The sequence below is a fragment of the Squalius cephalus genome (genome assembly GCF_949319135.1).
Source record: "Squalius cephalus genome assembly, chromosome: 11".
Lineage (NCBI taxonomy): Eukaryota > Metazoa > Chordata > Actinopteri > Cypriniformes > Leuciscidae > Squalius > Squalius cephalus.
This window is the reverse complement of record NC_137132.1, coordinates 19,731,492-19,757,040: the sequence shown is the minus strand read 5'-3', so window position 1 is coordinate 19,757,040 and position 25,549 is coordinate 19,731,492. Positions and strand designations below refer to the sequence as shown.

Here is a 25,549-nt window from a genome sequence, read left to right as displayed (position 1 = left end):
AATCGTGATTAATTACATCTAAAATAAAAGTTTTTGTTTACATAATATATATATATATATATATATATATATTCGTGTTTTTTAATGCATAATTGTATAATGTGTAATATTTTATTATTTTATTTTATGCATGTATAAATTAAATGCTTATTTAATTACAAAAATGACCAGTAACGTCACCACACACCAAGTGACGTCGAACAGGATGTAGATTTACACAAGGAAGTGTTGCTCGCGCTGAAGTTGTAACGTCAACTGCTTCCTTATAACAATGGCGACGACCGAGTCTTTGGTATCGGTAAGAATTAGAGGAGTACTGATTGTTGTCATTCTTCATTTCGTATTTATACCACCGCTGACAGCTATATCAGAGCCGGGCAAATGGATCCTGAGTGTGGATAATGTAAGTGCATCAGCAACTGCGGTATTCAGGCTAGGTGAAATCTTGACCCTCGCGTAGTGTCTTCTAGACTCGTGATATTGACAGTCCATTTTCTTTGCACACACAACACCAGTTAACACCTTCCATATATATGAATGCATAAAAACATCGTTAATATATTATGTGTCTATAGTGGTGAACATGTATCTTAAGTGTTTAGGATATGATCTTTTATATCTGGTCTTGCCTGATATTAGCTGACTACATGCTAATCTTTATATTATAGTTATAAATACATTTCTTCTATAATAAATGTACATGCAGGATTTCATTTTTGTGTAACTAGTAAGATGGTGAGAATTCTCCTTTTTGTGTATTTCAGAAAGTTAAAGGGAACTACTTCTATTATCCAAAGACAATGTTCAATGACACTGACATTTCAATAATCTGTGAGTATGCTCTTTACTTTGTCATTTTCCCCCAAAATAACTTCATCTCATGCATCAGTGAGTCGGTTATGCTTTGGCTGGTCTGTGCATTATTTGTATTAATAGACTGAACATATTTCAGGGCTCAAAGGAACATGCAATGGTCCTGTAAACTTTAGTATATCATGGTATTTACGGAGTTCTTCTTGCCACGATGAAGTGTTTGGACTTAATGTGAGTGGATTTGTATCAAAAATTGCTGTTTTTGACTACTTTACAGCATTTTAATACGCAAAATTCTCTTTTCTCCAAAAAGGCTGAATTAGAAATGCAATATTTTAACAGCACGAATGTACTGCGGCCAGGAGGCAATGGAGGCTACATTAGTCACTTGTATGAGCCTATGGAGTGCAACTCTATTAATGTTGGGAATAAGGTACATGACAACTTCTCTTTTTAATACATTCATTGTCGAGTGAATGTACATTTTGTTAATGTTTTAGTTTATTTAGGTCAGACTTAAATTAACATGAATTTCAAAGGCTCTGTCAATAAGCATCTCTGTCTCTTGATTGAACACCCAGTTTGCAGTAGAAAACAATGATCTGCCTAAAAAGCTGGAGCCATTATATGAGGTGAGTTGAAATATTACAGTTATATATGGGGATAGGGTACTGTCGTCCAACCATTATTTGCAATATAAAACCCAGCTGTGTGATCAGGACTTCACTCATCCCATGGCTGCTCAAATAAATGAATAACTAGATATGAAATATTGATTTGAGAAGAATGTATGATATGAAAGAGGCCATTGAGTGATATATGAAACTAGCACAGCTATGTAGGAAATCTGTTGCCTAATAGTAAATTATTCAATGGTGCAGAGTGCTGTGATTGACCAATCAGAATCCATTATTTCAAATAGCTTTGTAATAAGTATTTTATTTGTAGGTCTGATGATCTGACGCAGATTCTGTCTCACTGTTAAACTGACAGTTTTTTAGAGCTAACCTAAATAGCCGAAGCTTAAACAACCAGAAGATTTTGCTGTTCATATGAATATCTGGTCTAACCAGTTGTGTCGTTAGTTCTTTTGAGCGTGTGCCCAGATTCAGAAATTCATTAACATATTTTTAGTATAGATTTTGTCCAAATAGGAGAAATCCTGCCAAATTTCTAAAACTGCTAAATGGGAGAGGACAACAACAGAATTATTTTAGGGGAAAACATTTTGCATCAATTTTTTTTTTAAATTGCTACAGCCAGAAATGTAATTTAATCTGCAGCCAGAAAATGCAGGAAACTCCTTGGGAATATTGTCTGCTCTCTTTTTTTGTTTCAGCCAACCACAGCTAAACAAAACAGACGAAGGAGGGATGTGGAGAAGAAGACGGAAGTAAAGGCGAAAGATGTTTGTTCATTTTCTGCCCAATATTTTTTACCCTCACACTGAAAATCAGAATTGAAACCTTAAGAATTCACTCAAAATGAAAAGTCTCTGTCATCATTTACTCACCCTCCAAACCGATGTGACACTTTTTCTCTTGTAGAACACAAAAGGAAATGTTTAGCAGAATGTCTGAGCTGCTCTCTGCCATACATACACAATGAATGGAGACTCTGGGCTGTCAGGCTCCAAAAATAGCAACATAAAAACATAAGAAAAGTAGTACCTACAACTTGTTCACTATATTCTGAATCATCTGAAGCCATATGATAGTTTTGTGTGAGGAACAGACAAATATTTTAGTCATTTTTCAAATTTCTTTGCGATCGTCACCATTTACTTTCATTGTATGGAAAAGAGCAACTTCATACGTTCAGGTGAACAACATGAGAGTGAGTAAATAATGACAAAATGTAGATGTAGATGATTTTTGGGGTGAACTACTCTATTTAATGCCTTGTTATGATTATTAAGTGATGGTATTTTTTATTGTAAAGGAAGCAAAGATGCATTATGATGTTCAATGTACACTTTTCCAAATGTTTGTATGATCAGGCTGCTGCAACAAATCCATCGAGTGCTCTGAAAAGCAAAGACTCTTTATCAGTAAAAACCTCAGTGAGTATTATTGCACAGAATCACAATTCAGAAATGGTTCTTTATTGTGTCTCTTTCTTTACATGCATTTTGTTGTTGTAGCAGAAACTGTCTGAATCACACACCAGAGTGGTAAAAACCTGGGAAGACAGCCCTTATATGTTCATCATCCGAATTGTTGCGCTTCCAGCTACCAAAGAAACGACATGGAACATACAACGTAAGATTATAATTAGGCTTACCTTAATGGTAATAATGAGGTTCATGTAGTAATAAACTACTTATGGAACTCACAAAGCCAGATCTTTGATTATCAGCAGCTAATGTCTTGTGAACAAGAACAGCCCAGTTTGACAGCAAGGGTCCTTTTGAATGACACAATTGCTAACAAATTTTATAAATAAAAATATTTTAAGAATAAGTTAATATATATTTCTTCAAACTACAGTGGCGGTCAAGATGCACGGCCCTTATGACTACATCTCAGCATCTGAATGGCCTTCGATGATTGTGAGTATCTGTTTTTTTTTTGTTTTTCTTTGTCTAAGTGCAGTTATTTAAGGCTCTGATTCCTATGGTATTGCAGGATTTACTGTAGTGTTTTGTGTAGTATTTTGTTAGATTCTTTTATATGCGAAAGCTTCCACTTACACTTTTTGCCTGTTGTCCTCAGTTCTACATGGTGATGTGCATCATCTACGTAATTATGGGCGTGCTGTGGTTGGCTCTCTCGGCTTGTTACTGGAGAGACCTGCTGCGGATTCAGTTCTGGATTGGGGGAGTGATCTTTCTGGGCATGCTTGAGAAGGCGGTCTTCTATGCGGAGTTCCAAAGCATCCGTTACGATGGCCAATCAGGTAACACTAGTTAAAAACGTGTCCTAAAAACGGATTCATTATTTATTCATGTCACATTTCAGCTGCAGACACACAGTATGGTCTCACTTCAAGCTGTTTGTTATATTTTTATGTGTAGTACAACAACATAAGTGCACTCAAATTAGGTCAGTTTTTAAATGGTCACTGTGAAGAGAAATGAAGGCTGTTTAATATTTAGCTTGTAATGTTTTAATAAGCATTTTTGTAATAATCTAGTACATTTAAAAATAAAGCTGCTTTTTTATGTTCAACACAAAGGCAAACTGTTAATATGTACAGTATAGTATTGTGGCCCATTATATCAATAAATCCTTAGGCTTATGTTTGATGTGACTGATTCTGTAATGGTGCTGTAAAGCTTTGATAAGGTTACTATAGTGAATGTAGTCATCACGGTGCATTCTTTTGTGTGTGCAGTTCAAGGTGCTGTGGTGTTTGCAGAGGTACTTTCGGCTGTGAAAAGAACCCTGGCTCGAGTGTTGGTCATTATTGCTAGCCTGGGATATGGCATAGTCAAGTAAGTCGTTTTTAATCAGTAATAAATGGAGGCGTAATAGAATCTAGAATCTGGTCTAATCTTTTATTCAGCAAGGATGCATTAAATTGATCAAAAGTAAAGACTTTGTTACATTGTAAGTTTTGTAACAAACATTCCTATTTCAAATAAATGCTGTTCTTTTGAATTTTTCTATTCATTCAAAAATACTGCAAAAAATGTATCAGAGTTTCCACAAAAATATTAAGCAGAACAACTGTTTTCAACATTGATAATAATAATAATAAATGTCAGCATATTAGAATGATTTCTGAAGGATCTGAAGTTATTTTAAACTGTAATAATATTTCACAATTTTTTTACTGTTTTTGATCAAATAAATTTAGCTCTGGTGAGCATAAAAAAAGTGACAGACCCCAAACTTTTGAACACTAGTATAAGTGTAATTAGGGATGCACAGATATGAACATTTTGGCCGAGACCGATAATTCTTTATATTTGAAAGCCGATAACCAATATATTGGCCGATAAATCTAAATCCAAATTTCTATATAATTTTTGAGAGCCTGATTACAAAAACAAAAGTCTCACCATTAGAACCTATGTCCCAAGCACACAATTATAATGTTCTTATTATAATTGTATGTAGCCTATATGACAGCACATGTTGCACTTAAAGGTCCCATTCCATGGATAATTTTATTATTTTATAATGTTTCCTGGGGTGCCCTTATAATGTTAGTATGTTTTTTAGATCAATTTTTTTTATAATTTAGAAATAAAAGGCATTTTTCCTAGCCTGATTTCATCACCTGATTTGAACGCTCTGTTTGAAGGGGCGTGTCTGCTGAGAGACTTCAGCGTAAACGCCTTCTGCTGTGATTGGCTGACATGCTTGCATATGAAATATCTGGCATTACATGTGGAACTATCTGGAAAACTTTTACTATTACAGCTATTATACGTTTTTACTATTACAGCTATCGGGATTAACGAATCGTGAGAAGTTTTTTAAGTATTTAGATCTATTTCAATCACATAAAAGGTTGCAGTGATGATGAGCATTGAGCAGATGACAGCCTGTTGATCGCGTGAAAAAAGATCTTATCATTGCAACGCAGTTTCTGCACTCACTAATGATTTCACCAATGCAAACATGAGGTATATAAATACAGTAAAAGATTTGTTGTGCAGTGTAACAGCGTCATTGATTTCATAACGAGTTTTGGCAAGAGTCCAGATAAACTCGCGCTGTGTGATTGACAGCTTGGGCGATTGGAGAGGGATTGTTCTTTGATCGCTTTCTGTATATTAATCACAGTTTAAGTAAGATTATTTTCATCCTACTAAGAGAAACGATGTGAAGTTGATCGCTACTTCCATAGTAAATCACTACTTACCGCTTACTGGAATATAGTTGAAATTGTCCCCTTCGTCAGTATGAAACGCTGAGAGAAGCCTGCTTGATATTATCCCAGGTTAGAAAAACAGTCCGTGGTGAAATGGACAGAGCAAACTTACAACTTCGAATTAAACTTTTGCGGTATCCGATTATAGATTAAACATCAACCACGTCTGTCGTTCGCCATCAATACGCCTGTGTTCCTGTGGGCGGAGGTTAGTCAAAACACGGTTTTAATGACGTCATTAAAGAAGGAAGTAGAGGGATGTAGTCCAATCCAGACGTTTTTTGTAGTCGACTTCTGTTAAATAAAATATCTCGCTTGGCATTGAACTTTGAGCTTTATAATTTTACAGATATTATTTATACTCTAACAACAACATTACACACTAACTAAAGTTTGAAACATGGGATCACGAAAAACGGGACCTTTAACTGTATTTTCCTTTTTTGAAGTGATTCCAATCATATTTCAAGCTATTCAAAACCATTATGGAGAACAGTGCGCATCTGAACCGTCTCAGCTGAAGGAAATAATCCATTATTTATCGACTATAATATATCAGTCAAATCTTCTTATCGGGCCGAACATTAAAAATGAGCATATATCGGTCGATACCGAAATGGTAGCCGATATATCGTGCATCCCTAAGTGTAATACTATTTGCAGTTAATTCTGGTAGTTGAGTTCAATTGCAGCAAAACATTTACAATAAGAGTAATCTTCTATACCATTTCCCCATTCAACAACTCTGCCTTTTTGCTGCAGGCCAAGACTAGGAGCATTGCTGCACAGGGTAGTGGGAGTAGGACTGCTCTACCTTATCTTCTCCATCATAGAGGGCGTCCTGAGAGTCAACACGGTAAGGAGAGTCTCACCGCAGAATCCAAACACACTTTCATTGCCAATAATAAATAGTGACTAGTGGAGAAACATCTTCTCCTTTGTGGCAAACCTTCTAATTTAACATGATGCTGTTGCACCAAATGTCATGTGAAGGTTAATGTTTCTCTCTCGCAGGAGCACGGTGGTTCAAGCAGGCTGCTTTGTGACATTGTTATGGCCCTCATTGATTCTTGTGTTGTGTGGTGGATATCCTTTCACAAGTCAGTCATCTGTTAAGATTGTGTCATGGGTGTGTTCATTTTGTGGTGTTATTACAGTGACTTCTGCATGGTGTAGTTTAGGACAGATAAATGGAAATGACAGCAGATTCAACAGGGTTGAACTTATATTTCTTTTTTTCTACTTCATTGACAATGCATACAGTACTCTGTGCAATTCTTTTTGGGATGCTATGTTATGGACATTTGAGTCTCTCATTGCTCCTCTCGGATTCTTTTGGCACTTGTGTTGGTGGTGGCGTGCAGTTGAGATAATGCCTTGTGGAATATCTTTTTTCCCCATTTTCAGTCTTGCTTCCAAGCTAGTAGCATGATGTAAACCTGCCTTTGTTGGGCTGAATGATGGTTATGGGTTGCAAAGTGTGAGCATTTAGAACTAGGGCTGGGCGATGTATTAAATATGAAGATAATTTCGATTGCAATATAAAATTAAACAACATAGGAATTTAACGATACTCGATTACTGAAATGCTATTTATTTCATAGGAATATATTCACAGATGCCTCATTAGTGTCTGTTTCTATGGGATGCCACGTAATCCGTCCGCCATATTGGAACGGTCAAATCCGGTCCGTGACCACTTAAAAATAGCTAATTTACTGTTCATCTACATCTGCAGTTTCACAGCATTTAGTTTATTATTAATGTAACAATTCTGCATATGGATATTGCATTTGTTATACATAAACCAGCACATTCTGAACATGTTTCATTAAAATTCATTGAATTGTTAGTGTGACTAATGAACGGCATCATGTTAACCGTTCCCAGATGGCAGACTTGTCGACATTTCTGTAGCAGTCGAATGTGGCATCTGCATATACATATCATTATTTGTCGTTACACTATTTGGTAAGTTCAATTTACTTCTGTTAAAGGGAAAGTTCATATAAACAATAATATTCACACTACCGTTCAAAAGTTTATGGCAAGTGAGTTTTTAAAAAATTATTTATGCAAGGACGCAACAGAAAATTCTATTTAAAATAAATGCTGGTCTTTTGAACTTTTTATTCATCAAAGAACCCTGAAAAAAAATCCTGATTTGCACGAAAATATTAAGCAACATAATGTTTTTAACTGATTCTGAAGGATCATGTGACACTAAAGACAGGAGTAATGGCTGCTGAAAATTCAGTTTTGCCATCACAGACATAAATTACATTTTAAAACAGTTGATAAAGTAAATACAGCATTGGTGAGAATGCTTTATGCTAAATTTATGCTAAAAACATTAAAAAAAATATTTTGATCATAAACCGTTTGGATGAAAGTATACTGAGGTTTCATGGAAATTGTTAAATCTCATTTGTTTGTTCATTACGGTACCTCTTACATTAATCATTTTGGAAAGTATTTGGTTGAATTAAATTGAATCGAATTGACAGTTCCTTTGAAAAAAAAGTCAGCCAGGAAATAAATATTTAGGTTCTGAATATCTTAAAAAGGCAGTCGTCCAGCCCTATGTAGGACCCTCTGATGGTGGTGTGTGTGACGGTGCTACTCTTCTTTCTCTTTCTCTGGCTCTCTCTGTCTTTCCCTCTCTCTTCCCCTGTATTGTTCTGCCAGGCTGAAGATGACCTGGTGCTGCTGGCTGCCATCCCCTTGGCTGTTCTCGACTCTACCCTCTGCTGGTGGATATCCTACGTTTCTCCAATGCTGCTTGTGTGTGTCCCTCTTTCTCTCTTGCTGGGTTGTTTAACAGTGGCCCTCTGTATGTCGGCTGTTAATCGCCCTTTTTTGTCCTCCTTCCCTTTGTGATTCCCTAGATTTTCTCCATTCATAAAGCTTGACTCTCCTAAAGGACAAACTCATCCATGTTACAGCCAGTGGGTCAGGAAGACTCTCTACAGTTCTCTGTCATTTCTGTTCTGTTTTAACTGCATAGTAAGCTGTGTCTGATTTAGATTGTGAACATTAGGAAGATGCTGAGCTCTAGTGATCAATTATAGTCCTTGACACTCAGTCACATCTTCATTAGCCTGGCCCAGACGATGAAGCTCCTTCGGCTGAGGAGAAACTTGGTCAAGCTGTCCCTGTACCGACACTTCACCAACACACTCATATTCGCTATCATCGGTGAGCACACACTGCACACTACTACACTATTGTGTGAAGTGTCTTTGACATCAATCACTGGTATTTAGGCATTTCAATACAGTACTGTAATCCTTTCAATGCAGACTGAATTATGATTGGTCTGTCAAACATCTGGGTTACATGATTTATTAATGGAAAGTGAGCCGTAATTGGGGACATTCAATCTCTGTCTCTCTCTCTTGCTATATTTAGATTGGCAACTCTTCAAACTATAATTTTACTAAAAATTGTAGCACTTGCATGCACTGATATTCCCATCATAATGCACTACCGTTCAAAAGTTTGCGGTCAGTATGTTTAAAAAAAAAACAATTATTACTTTTTTTTCAGTAAGGACACTCAATTTATTAAATGTGAAAGTAAAGACGTTTTTCAATGGATTTTCTATTTTTTAATACACTCACCAGCCACCAGTCACATTAGGTACACCAGGGATAGGCAATGTCAGTCCTGGAGTGCTGCTGTCCTGCTGAGTTTAGCTTTAACTCTAATCAAGCACATATGAACAAGCTAATCAGTGTCTTCAGGATTACTAAGGTTCACAGGCAGGTGAGTTTTGCTCTGCTTCTAAACTCTGCAGGACAGCAGCACTCCAGGACTGACCTTGCCTATACTGGGTTGGACCTCCTTTTGCATAGATTAATATTTTATTCAGACGTTTTGGTCCATATTGACATGATAGCATCACACAATTGCTTGTCGGATGACGCATCCATCATGCGAATCTCCTGTTCCACCACATCCCAAAGGTACCCTATAGACCTTATTCACAGCAGTGCCATCTTTGATTTTTAATGAGAATGAAAGCGAGGCTGTGAGGGACAGACATGCATCTCATCAATGGGCTGTACTATTATTCAATGTGTTTTTGGATTGTTCTGCTCATGAAACACTGGAAAAATATCTTTCCAAGAAATTTCAGTTGACAAAAAACTCCTGACAATATAAGCTGTGGAAAATTGTAAGTAATCTAGGAGCTTTTTACAGCGGATGCCATTGGAAACACGGCAAGTCTATCCCTCACAGCCTCACTTTCATACCTGTCATTGCGCTGCTCTAAATAAGGTCTATTGGATTGAGATCAGGCCATTTGAGAATAGTGAGAATAGTGAACTCATTGTCATGTTCAAGAAACCATTTTGAGATGATTTAACCTTTGTGAAATGCGTTATCCTGAAGTAGCCATCAGAAGATGGAAACACTGGTCATAAAGGGATAAACATGGTCAGCAACAACATTCAGGTGGGCTATAGCGTTTAAATGACGCTCAGTTGGTACTATGAGGCCAAATGTGTTACAAGAAAATATCCCCCACACCATTACACCACCACCTGAACCGTTGATGTTTACTCCAAATTCTGATCCTACCATCTCAATTTCACAGCAGAAATCAAGACTCATCAGACCAGGCAACCAATTTTGGTGAGCCTGTGTGAATTGTAGCCTCAGCTTCCTGTTCTTAAGAGGACAGGAGTGGCACCCGGTGGTCTTCTGCTACTGTAAGCCCATCTGCTTCAAGGTTTGATGTGTTGTAACGAGTGGTTATTTGAGTCTGGCCATTCTCCTCTGACCTACAAGGTATTTTCGCTCACTGGATATTTTCTCTTTTTCGGACCATTCTCTGTAAACCCTAGAGATGGTTGTGCTAGAAAATCCCAGTAGATCAGCAGTTTCTGAAATACTCAGACCAGCCTGTCTGGCACAAACCATGCCATGTTCAGTCACTTAAATCACCTTTCCTCCCCATTCTGACGCTCAGTTTGAACTCCAGCAGACCATGTCTACATGCCTAAATGTATTGAGTTGGTGTCATGTGATTGGCTGAACGGGTGTATCTAATAAAATGGCCGGTGAGTCCTGAAAAGGAAGAATCCTGAAAAAATATATCATTGATAATAATAAGAAATGTTTCTTGAGCACCAAATCCCAGCATATTATACTGATTTCTAATTCTATTATATTTTACTGTATTTTTGATCAAATAAATGTAGCCTTTATTGAGTGTAAGAGACTTTAAAAAAAAAAAAAACATTTAAAAAAAAATCGTACCAACTCCAAACTTTTGAACGAAAGTGTATGCAAATAGAATTATTTTGCTTCTTTTTTTTGGCCACATGTTCTCATAATGAAATTCTGATTCTCTTTCAGCTTCTGTTATATTCATTGTGTGGACAACAAAGACCTTCAAGTTATCCAAGTGCCAATCTGTGAGCATTCTCTTGTTACATGTAATAAATATCTCTTCTGTCTTTTTAGTTAACTTAAATATATTTATTTGACACCTATTTGAACTGTAGGACTGGAGAGAGCTGTGGATAGATGATGCCTTCTGGCGCTTCCTGTTCTCTAGTATCCTGCTCGTCATTATTTTCTTATGGAGGCCTTCAGCGAACAACCAGAGGTAAAGCACTTCACCTCTATCCAAACTCAGCTTATAGTGGAGACAAGATCATCAGTCTCTCCTTCTGAACCCTTCAGGTATGCCTTCAGTCCACTGGTGGATGAAGTTAGCGAGGAAGAGGAGGAGCAGCTAATGAATGAAGCCTTCGGTAAGAGTTTTAATTAACAAATTAGAAGGTGTGAGACACAAGAAGTGGCCTATATTTAAAGATGATGGGGAAGTAATTCTGGATCTTTCCTATATGAAATAAATAGTGACAGATCTTTTCTTCAGTATTGTGATATACATCCGAGTGTAACAGATTATCAAAAAAAAAAAAAATGTAGCGAGGGACTTGATTATATTCATTGGTTGTTGATTTGATTTTGAAATGTGGGCATTATGCTCAAAAGTGGAGGCAGATGAACTTGAGCTTGCAGGTGTGGAGTTTAAGCAGACTAGATGAAGATTGGTCTGTCATTTTCACAGGAATATTCTTAAAATTGAAACGTATTCATGGATTAATCTTTCACAGTGAGATCTATTTGCATTTCATGCCGACTTTCAAACAACATAGTTTAAATTTCGTCAGCACACTTGAATGCTGCGTATCATGTCTGCATGTTTGGTTATCAGCCTTTGTTTGCTTGACTGTGTTTAGCCGGTTCTAACCAGTTATTCTTGAATCTACAGAGGGTGTGAAAATGAGAGGGATGAAACCAGAGACCAACGGAAATGCAAAACTCAGCAAAGTGGTAATGCACAACAATACTTAGCATGAAATGTTTATAGTTTTACTGACAATAAGCATGTTGTATTGCCATATAGAAGAATGCCTTAAGAAAGATATAAAACATCACGTTGTGAAAAAACAATCGCTCATTATTGTGTATTCTCAGATGTGCTGCATGTTTTTTGTCATGTCAAGGCCTTCCCCCAATGGTAAATTTGTAAATTTTGTGGTCACCACAGGATGAAGATCTCAAATGGGTTGAGGAGAACATTCCCTCATCGATGGCTGATGTGTAAGTCCAGAGACCATATAAAAGTCATATTTTTACAGAAATTATGGTTAGAATGAGAAATAACTGGTTAATTTTTAAAAGGAATTCACTTTTTAGTCAGATTATTTGTACAACCAAAGACACTATCAATTTGCCTGTAAATCTACTAGCAATTACTGCCGTGTCATTGACGTGTCCTTTTCTTTGTTTTGCAGCGCACTGCCGCCTCTGCTAGACTCAGACGAGGTGAGTGTCTCGTACTCTGATAGGCCAGCAGTGGGCGCCATTTGAGCTTCCAAAGTAGAACACAGAGAACGATCAGCCTGTCACGTCACAGTGTTTACCCTCGCTCCCTCTCCGTCGGTTGTTTTCTTTCTGCTTGGAACAAAAGGAGCGCTGAGGCTTTGGAGGTTTTGTCTGACTAATAAGACCTCACTAAAGCTAACATTGGACGTGTTCATTTCGAACCGCAGCCAAATCTCTTAAAGAGGAGATCAGAGATTACATGCTACAATACATGCAGGCTTTTACAGGCGTTTATGTAACCGTGTTGATTATTTCGAGAATTTTATTGTATTGCACAGCCTTTTTTAAATGTCTCATTTTCCCCATTGTTTAAAGGATTTCCTCTCATGATTTTGTCTTTCTTTCCTCCCCCAGGAGATCATGACTACGAAATTTGAGATGTCCAAAATGGAGTAAATCTATGAAGATGTATGTATTGAGTGTGTATATAACATGTGTATGACAATGCACAACTGCTTTATCCTAAAATGAGCTTTTCATAAGCAACGTCTGTAAATATGTTGGGCGATGAGGGTGATGCACTAAAGGACTTTTTGTTTTATTTTTAATTGCCTGTTTGTATTTATATTTTCTCAGATACTATGGTGTAAGAGTTTCTTAAAACATAACTGTAAATTGCCTTTGACTGTTGTTTACATACATACAGCACAAACTGTGATTAAAACATATTAGTTTGTGCATTGTGCTCTTTTACTAAGAGGCTTTTGCACAGCAATCCTCTTAATCACATAAAGATGGGAAAACATGTCAGATGAAAGCACTCTTTTCTGGTTTTCTTTAATTCGTCAGTATGCTTTCATAGATTAAGAGTACCTCTCTGACCTGCTGGTATTTTAAGTAAAAGTGGCCATTAAGTGTCATCTTGCTGGCCTGTGGACCATTAAGCAGATTGCCTTTCAATGGATTTATCTAACGTGAGTTTTTAATGCTCTGTGTCATAGTTAATAAAACCTCCTCTGCTTTTGGGTACAGTTAGATGACGAGGGAAAATGAGGTTACTAGATTTGTCTGTCTAAAACAAAGGGCAAAGGTTGTTTTTTTCCCCAATTGATCCAAGCTCATCTCTCTCTTTTTGTAAAATTTGTTTTTCCCCCTAGAACCAGTTAAACTACTGCCCACTGGATGATCTAGCAGCATGTGCAGATGCTCATTGGAAAGTAAAGTATTTTTTATAGCAAAAACGGTAAAAAACTAAAAAAGTTTTTACCATTGACCTGTTTTGACATGTAAGATGAGACTTACTGCTTTGACAACATATGCTAAGTCTGTAAAGTCCACCCGTGTTGTGTTGTCAATAGGTATGGATTTCATCTCAAAGCCACATTCAAAAGTCTGTCATGCAGAGTGTCAGTTTCACCCGCTTGCCAATACAGTCTCAATATCTCTGTCCTGTTTTGTCCCTGTTAAGTCAGCTCATTATCTGTTAATACTTCCACACAATTCTTCATTAACCCTGACCCTGCGGTGAGCTATAGGGAAATACTGCACCAAAACCTGTTGCTAGGCATTCTGTTAATCTGCAGTTAACGTGCTAATAGCATGATCTTGGCGAATTAGTGTAAATAGTTGACAACATTATGGTGGTCAAAGATGGGACAGTCATAATCATCTGAGCTGAATAGAAATATGTTGGGGATGAAGTGAGATATTCAATTCCAGTTAAAGCATCCAATATAAATAAAGCTTTGTCATCACAGGAATAAGTTACATTTTTATATTTATTCAAATATAAAACAATAAATTGTAATAATATTTCACAGTATTACTGTATTTTTGATTAAATAAACGCAGCTTTGGTGACAAAAGAGACTTTTCAAAAGCATTAAAAATTGTAATGTTTCCAAACTTTTGACCTGTAATGTAAATAAATTCTGTTGGTTTGCATGCAAATTAGTCAGCATTTCTTTTCTAAAATCTGTAAATGGCAAAGGATGTCATAACCTGCAAGAAAACCCAGAGAATTACTTAATGTTTAATGGTGGTTTATTCATGTACACAAGATAACAGTCTAAAAACAAAAACACAGAGATTAGAGCATTGAATTCCGTATTGAATTCACAATTCGGGGGGCAGTCTGGCGGGCTGTTATTTTAAATGTGTCTGTATCACATATATCTAGTCAAAGGAAAACTACAAACATAATGGCAATTAATATAAAACTAACAGTCTTTATGATCACGGTACTTTGTGATCACTGAGATTAACATTTCAAAGGAATGTCATTTATGACAATATAAAATCTCACTAGTAGACAGGCAAAACATTTACAATGATGGAATGGTAGCAAGAACTGCACTGATTGATGATTCTGAATTATTGCTTTTCAAGATTTTTTTTAACTATGTGGATTGCATCTCTCACCATGGTGAATCGTGGTGTAAACATGTGATTACTCCATATTTTGGGGGGAGGGGGGCAAAGCTCCTCGCTGAACGAATCCCATGCAGATCTAATCCTCTTTGTGTGGCATCACACGTTTCCCGCCTTTTTTTCTGGTAAATAATAACAGAAGAGATTTCAGAATGTATTACAATATATTTCTACATTTAAAACTTTAAATTTTAATATTTAATTATTCACACATTTTCGTCACAGAGAAGAGGTCATTTAGGTTCACCAAAAACACATTTTGTGAACTTTATAATACAGAACAGCAAACACTACACAACTGCATGTGAAAATCCTCGACCTCAAGAACACTTAATTATTATTGGATCCACATTAACATTGAGACATGCTATAATTTTTAATGTTATAAATTATCATAGGTAGAGAATACTTCCTGAAAATACACAAACTGGTACTTTGGGTAACTTCACATCAGCTCAATTAAAGCACCTGTATCTTCCTTTGAATTCACTGACCCTAAAATTCACAACTTTTTAAAGGGGTGATGGAATATAACAATAACTTTTTGACATGTGTCCACAACACCAGAACATGTTCCCCATAAACACAGATGCTGAGGATCAATACAGGGATCCCTGATTTAAAGTAACTTCTCTGTGACAGTAACTAACATCAATATCTGTATAACTGCTATTATTTTCAGGCTGGAAACACTGCAAACTACTGTCCGGAGGCTCCTTCTCCTTGGCTAACTGTTCAGTGGCTGAGGATACAACTGCACGCACGATGGAAGCTGCAACCTCATAGAACATCCTCTTCAAGGCCTCCTCTTGTTCATCTGCATTGGTCTTCGCTGACCCAGAAAGGGACCCTCCACACTGAGGGGCCCCATCCCCCCTGGTCTCTACCTCAACACTAGTACCTAGTCCTACTTTAGACTCAGCTTTGTCATTTCCATTTTGCTGTAGATCTCTCGAGTCAACTGGGGCTTGACACTCACCGCTTTGGACAACTGCATTGACAGTATCGCACTTCCCGTCTTGATTTAGGATTTTCCCATCCTTCGGACAAGTTTTGCCACTAGAGTTTATGGTCTCCTGGTTGGTCTCCTCATCCTTCACATCATTCTGGGTTGTGGCTTCATGATTGTGTGCTGCGGTGTCCTCTGATGTAGCATCCGAACATCCATTCTCACCATTGGCTTTTGGCTCTGCCTGGCCTCCACCCTCTGGTGCTGGATCTGCTGCATGAGGCTTGTCTGATGGCTGACCAGATGGTGCACTAGTGTGGGACATCTCCTCTCCATCAGAACTCTTGTGCTCGCCTGCCACCTGAGCTTCATTATTGCTCTCACTCTGAGCCACAGTCTGCTCCTCTGATCCAGTCTGTGGGACATCGGTTGACCCAGCTGCATCATCAAGGCCATCCATGTCTTTAGCCTCACTCTCAGCAGCATCATCGCCATCTTTCTGGGCTGTTGTACCCTCCCCCATGTCCATGCTGGTACTCTTCCCCTTTCGCAGTATGAAGTTCTTTAGTGACACAGCACGGTTGAAGTGTGTCCTTTTTGCCTTGGCTGTCTTGCCTGAGTCTTTACCCGCCTGTGGTTCATCAGTCTGCTCTTGCTCACCCGCTGCTTCCTCCTCTACTCCACCAGTGTCAGCTGCCTTCTTTGATTTGGGAATAACTCGTTTTTTGAAAGAGGTCCAGATCTCATTTGCATGCTGGTCCACAGATTTTGCATGCTGTGTAGTAGCAGTTGCTCCTTTCTCCTCATCAACGTCAGCATTAGTCTTCTCCTGTGTTTCTACGTCACTGGCTACCTTTACATCTTCCATCCCCTGTTCTGCCTCTGGGTCATTTTCATCTTTTACATCTGAAGAGTCTTTGTCCTTTGGTTTGTGGATTCCAACAACTGATGAATCTCTCTTCAGACCTTGGAATGTCCAAGATCTCTTCAATTTCCACCTTTTTTGCCCAGATTGCTCTGACTTTGTTGTTGAATCCAATGTCCCAGTGTCTCCTGCTCCATCCGTACTTGTTCCATCTGCCCCCTCAGCATCCTTGGACTCATCTGTGCTTTTCTTGTGACTTTTTTGAGCCATAAGTTTCTTAAAAGAATGCCAGCGTTTCATGTTTTTTGTTGTTTGAGGGTTAGACTTGTCTGGCTCGTCTGTAGTCGGAGGCTCCTCTGTTTGGTCAGCCGCAGTTGTGCTGGCGTCAGCATCCTCTAGTCTGTCTAGTGATTTCGAGCGAACCTTGTCATGTTTTTGGAGCCCCCCTGTACCATCCTTTTTGTCTGTGCTTTTGTGTGAGAAGATTTTAGCGACAGGATTGCGGATGAAGTCTCTGACACTGGACTTCTCTCCTTGCTTTGGCTTGGCACCAGATGCCTTTTGCTCTTGGGAAGCCTCCTCATTTTCTGGGGCTTTTTCAATAGTCTGCCCATCAGCTGCAGCCTCGTTGTCTTCTGCTGGCTGACTAGATTCCTGTTCTTTAGGGCCTGCAGTATCCCCTTGATCATTTTGATTGGAGACCTTATCCTGCTCCTCGCCTGTAGTATCCTCAGCTCCTGTATGCTGCTCCTTTTTCTTCTTCCCTCCCATTACTTTTCCAAGCCCACTTTTATTTAAAAAAGAGTCCCATATTTTTTCAGAGGCTGGTTTGGATTTGCTATCAGCTGGCTGCTCTGTGCTTGGCGGTGCCTCAGTAGTAGGCTGCGTTTCCTCTGTTGAAGCTGGGGCTTCCTCTGTTGAAGCTGGGTCTGGCTTTGTGGTTTCCACCTCAGCTTTATTCTCAACAATGTCTGCTTGGACAGGCTCTGCAGTAGCCTCAGTTGCCGCCATATCCGAAAACAAAATCTCCAACTATCAGGAATTTTTCACTGAAAAAAAAATACTTATTTCCTTCTGTTCTTTATGGAACTGAGTTCATTGATGATCAGCCAACAGCTCTGAGAGTGTTCCTATCCAACGTATTTCCATAAGAATTAGGCAATTCTGCATCATATTCCGTGTGGAGAAGATGGACCTCAAAGCTAGAAGGAGAGGAGACAACAATCAGTTTTAAATTGGCTGTATGTATCAGAATATGTTTTTTACAATACTTGAAACGTATACATCTTAGTTCTACAATTTAGCTTATTAAGCCCATATAAAAAAAAATTATGATCTTATAAACCTCTAAACTCTTCACTCTGGATCAACTCACGTCGCTTAACACTGGGGCTGGTTTTGTTTCTACACAGAGGATTCTTTTGTGATTACAAAAATGATCATACGTCAAGCTTTCTTGATTTAATGCTTCCTCTGAATGACCCACTTGAGAATTTGAAATTATTTGACATTGTATATTTTGTCTAAGATGCTAGAGGTGAAACCACATGTGACATAGTTACATAATTGATTTATTCAAGGAACCATATGACTGTATGCACCGTAAAATGAGTACAGTAGCATAAAAAACACAAGCAATATTTTTTGCCTTGTGAAAAGCCTAATGGAAAGAACATGGCTTAATTGGATTTTGCCGTGACTGAGACTGTTTACTGATGGGACACAAGACCCTGCTTGCCCATCTGACTGACACTGGGACAATTGAGGCTTGACGGTTTTGTCCCCTCTTTTCATGAACAAAACCCTTCCCCTTTGTTATGCAAACGCAAGAGAAGAGACTTGGAGAAGCTCCCTTGATAAAGCCCTAAGTGAGGGCTCCAACCTTGCTTGCAGAAGTAGAACCTAATTCTAATGAGAAACGAGGGAAAAGCCAATGCAAATGCTTGAGACAGCAGGTGCCAGTGCTCTTCAAAACCTCATTTGCATTGCTAATGCGTCCCTAACCATCTCCTCCATTTTGTAAAAATGCGTTGATATCAACATCACCCAAGTTATTTTAATTGAAGGCGTTGCACGAGTAGTACGTTATTTGCCAAAAATGCATCGAAAAGACTCAAGGAGACATCCTACTTCTGTTGTGTCTGGAAAACATGCTGAACAATACTCATTCATGCCACTTGACTCGGATCACCAATTTATAGGACCTTACAATTGTTCGTGAATAATTAAAAATATTTAGATTCGCGAAGCTTCCAGTAATCAGCAACATGTCTGTCACCGTGTAAATGTGTGATGTGGGAATTATGAAATCATCATGCAGCGGGAAAACAACAACCTGCGCGCCATACACACATACACACACACAAGCGCGCGCGCATTCGGTCTATTGTGGTAAAGCCATGCTTCTTTTATTCTCGAAATCTCGTTGGTATCCAATTCAGCGACTAAAATGTTTTTGTTTTATAAAAGGGCATTTCATTGATACATTCCCCACAGACTGAGCGCAGTTTAGAGCAAATTCACACTTGAGTGCGTCTGATAATAATATGCGAGAGGACAGTCTGGCACGTTTGGCGAAGTTGATCGCATGAATGAATGAACTCGTAACAGTTGCTTGAGCAAACACGCAATTGCGAAGCAGATGTCCTTATTCATAAACATAAACACAAAGCAAGACAAGCTGGAAAAGGATTCGTTGAACCAAATGTTCAATTTCGCCATGCCTACGAATTCAAATCCAGGGCGCAGTCATTGCGCGCCTATTGTCCTTTCCATCTAAATCTCTGCACTTCCTTATAATGTCCATTGTAAATGCATTGCACAGGCGAAGCGTTTAAAACAATACCTTTGCATTTTGACACAATAAAGAAAGGTAATCAGATCTAGCATACAAAATGAAGTTGTGCACGACAGAAATACTTAAAATTATTCACACAAAAAAAAAGTATAACTAAGAAAAGAGTCTGCAAACCTTGTTTCTCGTGTGTAAATCCGTCCCGTGTGCTGGAGGAAAGGTAATAATCTGCTCCAGACTGGAAAAGACACTGCAACTAAATCCCTGCTCGCATCCTCATGCCTTGACTGAAGAGAGATCAGTGTGCGTGTGAGTGTGTGGAGAATTGCGCGCGGGGACGTGGAGGGTCGAGCGCTGGTATTAACAGACGCGCAGCTGCGGCTCCATCTATCTCACCCTGTTGCCCTTAGCAACCAGGGAGACCACCCCCACCCTGCCACCACCACCACCACACACACCCGCCCCCAACACTAAGAGGGTTACAGTAAGGGGTTGAGATGGTAACTTTAATTTCAGCCACCACTTCCCCTGATTTGCGTGAAATGTGGTGATGTTGCATCACGACCATTCAGATTGGCTGCGGTAGGTCCGCAGATTGTTTCTGTACCTCATGATGCAGGGCAACAGATCGAGCGCTCGGGGACACTGGAGAGTGTTGTAACATTCTGTAACACAGTGCTTTTGCTATTTGTCTTACACTTTGATGTAGTAATATTTCATATTTTTCTGCTAAATTGAAGTAGTTTGAAAATCTAGTAGGGTGGGATGTAAAACCAATAAAAAAAATAAAATGTAGTGCATTAAGTTACTTAAAATTAATAGAAAGAATTTTAAAATAAATAAAAATGGAGACATAGATGTTATACTGTCATCTGATGAGGCTGGTGGATGATAGTGATGTCACCCATAGCTCATTTCTAATTGGTTAAACTGATGGTGTTACATCTCACACTGTGTTACACACTCCCCTACAACTCTGTTCAAATGAAAAGGCTCCACAAATAGAAATGTGAACAAACTGACCTCATTATCTGAAGCTAATTGTTGGGGAATCAGAACAAAGGCCCGTGTGCACATTGGGTTGATGCAACTGGACAGTAAGAAAGATAAATGCAAGTGTCTGCATCCCAGAATGCTCTTGAGACCCTAAAGCATAGAGCTAAGGGATGAAATGGAATATTTAGGACTGTGCCAAGGCCAAAATGGTGTTTTATTGTGTCCCTGTTCAAAATATCGGACACAGTTTGCCCCGAGGCCAGAATAATATACGCGTTCCACTGGAAATGCATTGCTTTGTGATGAATATTTCATACGATTGAGCATCTGCAAGAGAATTCTGTTCTCCTTCATTGAGCTTTAATTTCCTCATGGAGGATGCCACATCTGTCTGGAGGCATCATGGAGTCAGACATTCAGTCTCGGTGGGGTTCACGGCCGCAACTGAACGACACTGGAGGATTATCATGCGGCCATAGTCATAGTAAAATCATCCTCATTCAAGCGAAGGGGAGGAGCATAAGGGATTGGTCAATTTGAAAGGAGCGACCTATAAATAGCAGGATAATAGGGGATTATTTTGATAGGACATAAAGTAACTGTTATGACTGTGTAGGCTATGTGGCGATGCAGATGCTAGGTGAAGGGAGGTCTACGTGTGGATGTTTAAAAGACCGTGTTTGTCTGACTTTCACTGCACTTCAGAGATGGTAGATCACTTGGCAGTTGTAGGCTATAAATGGTCAGGATGTGTTTGACTGAGCAATGTGTAGCACTTTACTAGTTGTGGTAGGCTATATTATTTATAATGTTTTTTTTTTGTTTTTTTTTATTAATTTTAACCCATTTTTAACTATTTTTTTATTTTTATTATGTGTGTGATACTAAATAACTAGTTTTTAACACAATGCAATGCCTTGCCACTGTGTATGAAAAGTGATAGATAAATAAATAGTTTTAACACAATGCAATGCCTTGCCACTGTATATGAAATGTGATAAATAAATAAATAGTTTTTTAACACAATGCAATGTCTTGCCACTATGAAATGTGATAAATAAATAAATAAATAAATAAATAGGTTTTTTTTAACACAATGCCTTGCCACTGTGTATGAAAAGTGATAAATAAATAGTTTTTGGCACAATGCAACGCCTTGCACTGTGTATGAAAAGTGATAAATAGTTTTTAACACAATGCAATGCCTTGCCACTGTATGCAAAGTGATAAATAAATTGTTATAGATAAACAAACAAATAAATAAATAAATTGTGATAAATAAATAGCTAATGAGAGAATTAATTTCAGAGTTTTTTTTTCTGACCAGTAGCTTAATGTCAGGAACAACAATACGAGAAGCAGAAATGTCTGAAGGTCAACTCTTGTCAGCAAAAACAACAGCAATTCCTCGGGGAGAAAAATTGTAGGCTGTTCCCACATTATGGCATGTTTCGGTCATAACTGTGGAAACATAAGCGTCACAAAAACTGCAACTAAGCCTGTAAATGCACATCTGACGTCACGTAGGCTCAAGCGTGGGGATGAGAAGATTTTGCAACGCGGTTGAGAAATGCCTAGGCTTCATGTGGGGTGGAAGGAGCAAGTGTGTGTATTTCTGCCACGCTAATGCCTCGCGACAGCATGTGCTTGTGTGTGAGCAGAGGGGTGACGATGGGGGTGGGGTGCTTCTGCTCTGACAGATTCAACCGAAGGCCGCGTCAAGCTCACGGCTCTGACTGTCAACTCCATTTCCCGCTCTCTCATCCACCACAACAACCGATGTCTTATTTTAAGAAGCCGGTGTCGTGGCGGGACTGACCAGCACGTGCTTCCGCACGCAGCTGTAAACACCGGGATCAAAAGGTTAGCCTGGGAAGTAAAAGCAGTTTAATCAATCCAGGCTTTGCACACTAAACAGGTGAGATGTGCAAGGGAACGAAATCAGTATTAAAGCCTTTTGCTGTGCTACTGGCAGCCCTGGTTAAATATTTCACGTTGGAGAAGGTAGGGCGAGGACTTATCCTGGCTTACTGTCATTGTCAAGTGAAGTGCCTGTAGAGGGGGAATTAAAGGCTGCACAAAATCTTACTCTAGCCGCAGACTGAAGAAAGCCAGGACGTGCATATTCAAATCTAGATTTGAAGGATCCATCAGCATTTAAACCGCATATTTGGGCTGAAGCAAAGTCTCCTCCTTTTTTAAGGAGGCTATTTAGGTAATGGCACCTTCCATGGGACATTAATCTGTGTAATTAGGTTTCAGCTTCAGCATGTGAAATAGATTGCTCTGGCATACTTCACTTCTCTGCAACCTGTACAGGAGAACTTTGGAGGAATGAGCATTTGTTTGGCTGTCCACCTCCATATTTATTTCCGCACCGGCACAAAACATCCATCAGCTCCTGTAAGGGGAGATAACATCAAGCATGATCTAGTGCTAAAACAAGACCTGGCCTTGCTAGGGCTTCTGCTGTTCGGATGATGATGATGAAGCAATATCATAGCATTCACTGAAAAACTGAAAGGTGGTTTTGTGCTTAATGTCAGCATGAAATGAAAATTCACCCTGTCTGGATATTATAGATCTTACTGTGAACAATTCATCCGTGCATGTTTCATTTAAAAAAAAAAACATTTTCACCCCATAATGTTTAATCAAAATGTCATACTGTAACTGGATCTTCAAGTGAAATCTCTCTTTGGTGACGTATGCAGGACTTTTCCAATAAAACCCGCCCCTGCAAGCTCGTTTTCATCTGCAACACCCTCATCCTCAGCTATTAGGGAACGTTGATGACCTACTTCTGGCGAGATTCTGAAGTGTGCATACAATGGACACTTTACTATCCCATGAGGCTACGGGAGAGGATTTGTGAATCACAGTGACGTGACAACTGACGCTGGTAGTTCACGTGATAAGGGCAACATGGCGAATTTAGTATGTCCAGATTACATTCATACTATATACAATATACTTTTTTTAGCTGTTGTGAGGTAATTACTTGTTCAAAATAAGTACCTACTCAAGAGGGTATGCGATTTCAGACGCAGCCCCCAACTCTCTGAGCTACTCTTTTTTTTTTCTTTCTCAATAATCCTTTACATTCGCATGTATTTCACAATATAGAAGCTAGAAATATACTACTTCCATTTCAATGCAACTTTAAAGGGTTTGATCACCTCAAAATGAAAATTTTATCATTTGCTCACCCTCACATCATTCCAGACCTGTATAAAAAAAAATTTCACAAAGGAACACAAATGTTGCAAAATGTTGCTTTTGACCCCAATATATGGACAAATATATATAGGCTATCTTTTTTTGTTCCACTGAAGAAAGTAATTCATACAAGTTTGGAACAACATGAGGGTGAGTAAATGACTTGTAAATAACTATCTGTTTACATTTTTTGAGTGTAAGATGCAATGCAAACTTCACAAGCCATTTTTGTGCATGACAGCTATTAAATTGTGAGACATTTGTCGATTAAGCAAATTTAGATCTTTCACCCCATTGCCCCAGTGGACAGCTCCGACAAGCTGCACTGTTCAGTGACCTTTTATAGTATAGTGGTGATTGGTTAATGTGTCCCTTACGGCCTAAACGTAACGTTAACTTCACGCATGAACAATATTTGAGGTGCAGCTGTTCTAGATATCCAAACGAGTGCTGTCCTGAAGTGTTGGCTTCAGAGGGATTTCCATGTAATCTCTTTATAAGCAGACAGCCTGTCGATCTCAATCACTGGTGTTGCTGTGCGGGAGGGGGGTGGTGGTGGGAGCCGAGGTCCCAGCCAATGGTGCCCTATCCTGTCGATTAGCTCTATGCTATCTCATTAAGTTACTTGAGTACCTTTGCCCACTTGTGTTGGCAGGACAGAAATGGTTTTTGAAAACAACAGATTATAATTGTGAAATGCTTCTTTTAGTATTGATCAAAAAAGCTTTGGTGCAAGGTGGGATTGAAACTTCTGTCCATCAAGCAGGGCATGAAATGTTTGGCAGACATAGTTCTGATGTCTGAATCTCACATCGGGAATAACCAACGAGTCATGCACTGAACAAATGAGCCACACAAATGTTTTCTGTATGAGATTATTCGTACATTAAACTGGAGATTTCAATGGAAACAAAAACTTGGTAGTGATATTTCTAAATATATACAGTAAGAAAATGCATATTTAGTAAGGGTGACCAGTGACCAAAATATAGCATTAAAAAAATTAATTATAAACAAATAAATGTAATTTATTTAAAATCTCTCTATCAGTTAAGAAAATAAATGTATATATTTTAATATTTACAATCAGCTTTTTCGAAGCATGTGACGCTGAAAACAGGAGTAATGATGCTGAAAATTCAACTTTGACTTCACAGGAATACATTACATTATGAAATATATATTTAAATAGAAAATAGTTTCACAATATTACCATTTTTACTTAAATGCACTTATCTTTCAAAAATAAAAATTGGGTTGCACTTTATTTTACAGTCCTGTTCCCCATGTACATAATTATGTACTTTGTAATAACTGGATAATAACTAGGTACTAACCCTGAACCTTTACCCCACATATTTACCTTAAATTACCTAGTACTTTCTTATAGGCAAGTACACTGTAAGAACACATAAGTACACGAACTGAAAAATAAAGTGCAACCAAAAATTTTTAGATTTCGAGCCTACTGTATGTTATGGTGTTTACAGCGTTATAATGGTCATTGGTGTTGTGTTACTAACATTCTGTAATACACAGGAATGCAAATGGCTGAGCCTTCAGGATTAGTTCGGCCATATCTCAGCTGAATGGTGCAAAAACAAAATGCTCTCTCTGTTCTCAAGCGTGGCAATTCCCCTGAGATAGTCAAGGCCTGTTGTGGTCAGTGGCATCATATTAATTCAGAGTAACCATCGCAAAACTGAGTTAGTGATGCTTCCTAATCAGAGTCAGGTTGTCCCAACTCACATTTTTTGAATTTTCTGATACACATCTGCCCTGTCAATTTGTAATGCCACATATAACGGAT

The 25,549-nt window shown here is 38.5% G+C and overlaps 2 protein-coding genes across 17 annotated transcripts; one reads left to right on the top strand and one right to left on the bottom strand.

The window, feature by feature from the left end:
• Positions 1 to 196: 196 nt before the first annotated feature.
• Positions 197 to 14,433, top strand: LOC307166710 (transmembrane protein 87A). Of its 16 annotated transcripts, XM_079885230.1 has the most exons (23): positions 197 to 403; positions 765 to 831; positions 953 to 1,044; positions 1,127 to 1,246; positions 1,395 to 1,445; positions 2,153 to 2,221; positions 2,755 to 2,779; positions 2,829 to 2,875; positions 2,957 to 3,074; positions 3,303 to 3,364; positions 3,528 to 3,711; positions 4,150 to 4,249; positions 6,400 to 6,493; positions 8,326 to 8,390; positions 8,723 to 8,835; positions 11,005 to 11,063; positions 11,154 to 11,257; positions 11,335 to 11,405; positions 11,930 to 11,991; positions 12,209 to 12,261; positions 12,456 to 12,486; positions 12,901 to 12,954; positions 13,644 to 14,433. In XM_079885230.1, exons 1-22 carry the CDS (start codon positions 272 to 274, stop codon positions 12,940 to 12,942), a joined length of 1,761 nt encoding a protein of 586 aa, XP_079741356.1. In that variant the 5' UTR covers positions 197 to 271; the 3' UTR covers positions 12,943 to 12,954; positions 13,644 to 14,433. The 16 variants fall into 16 exon arrangements, with proteins under 16 accessions (XP_079741356.1, XP_079741358.1, XP_079741371.1 ...); XM_079885232.1 differs by lacking the exons at positions 2,755 to 2,779; positions 8,326 to 8,390 and adding an exon at positions 6,652 to 6,719 and having other exon boundaries at positions 2,153 to 2,206; positions 2,813 to 2,875; XM_079885245.1 differs by lacking the exon at positions 2,755 to 2,779 and having other exon boundaries at positions 2,813 to 2,875; positions 2,960 to 3,074.
• On the bottom strand, positions 14,396 to 20,105 carry LOC307166707 (uncharacterized protein). The gene is made up of 3 exons (XM_079885227.1): positions 19,702 to 20,105; positions 15,896 to 17,932; positions 14,396 to 15,038 (listed from the first exon to the last, which is right to left on the bottom strand). The coding sequence occupies exons 2-3, from the start codon at positions 17,739 to 17,741 to the stop codon at positions 15,016 to 15,018; spliced, it is 1,869 nt and encodes a 622-aa protein (XP_079741353.1). The 5' UTR covers positions 17,742 to 17,932; positions 19,702 to 20,105; the 3' UTR covers positions 14,396 to 15,015.
• Positions 20,106 to 25,549: the final 5,444 nt, after the last annotated feature.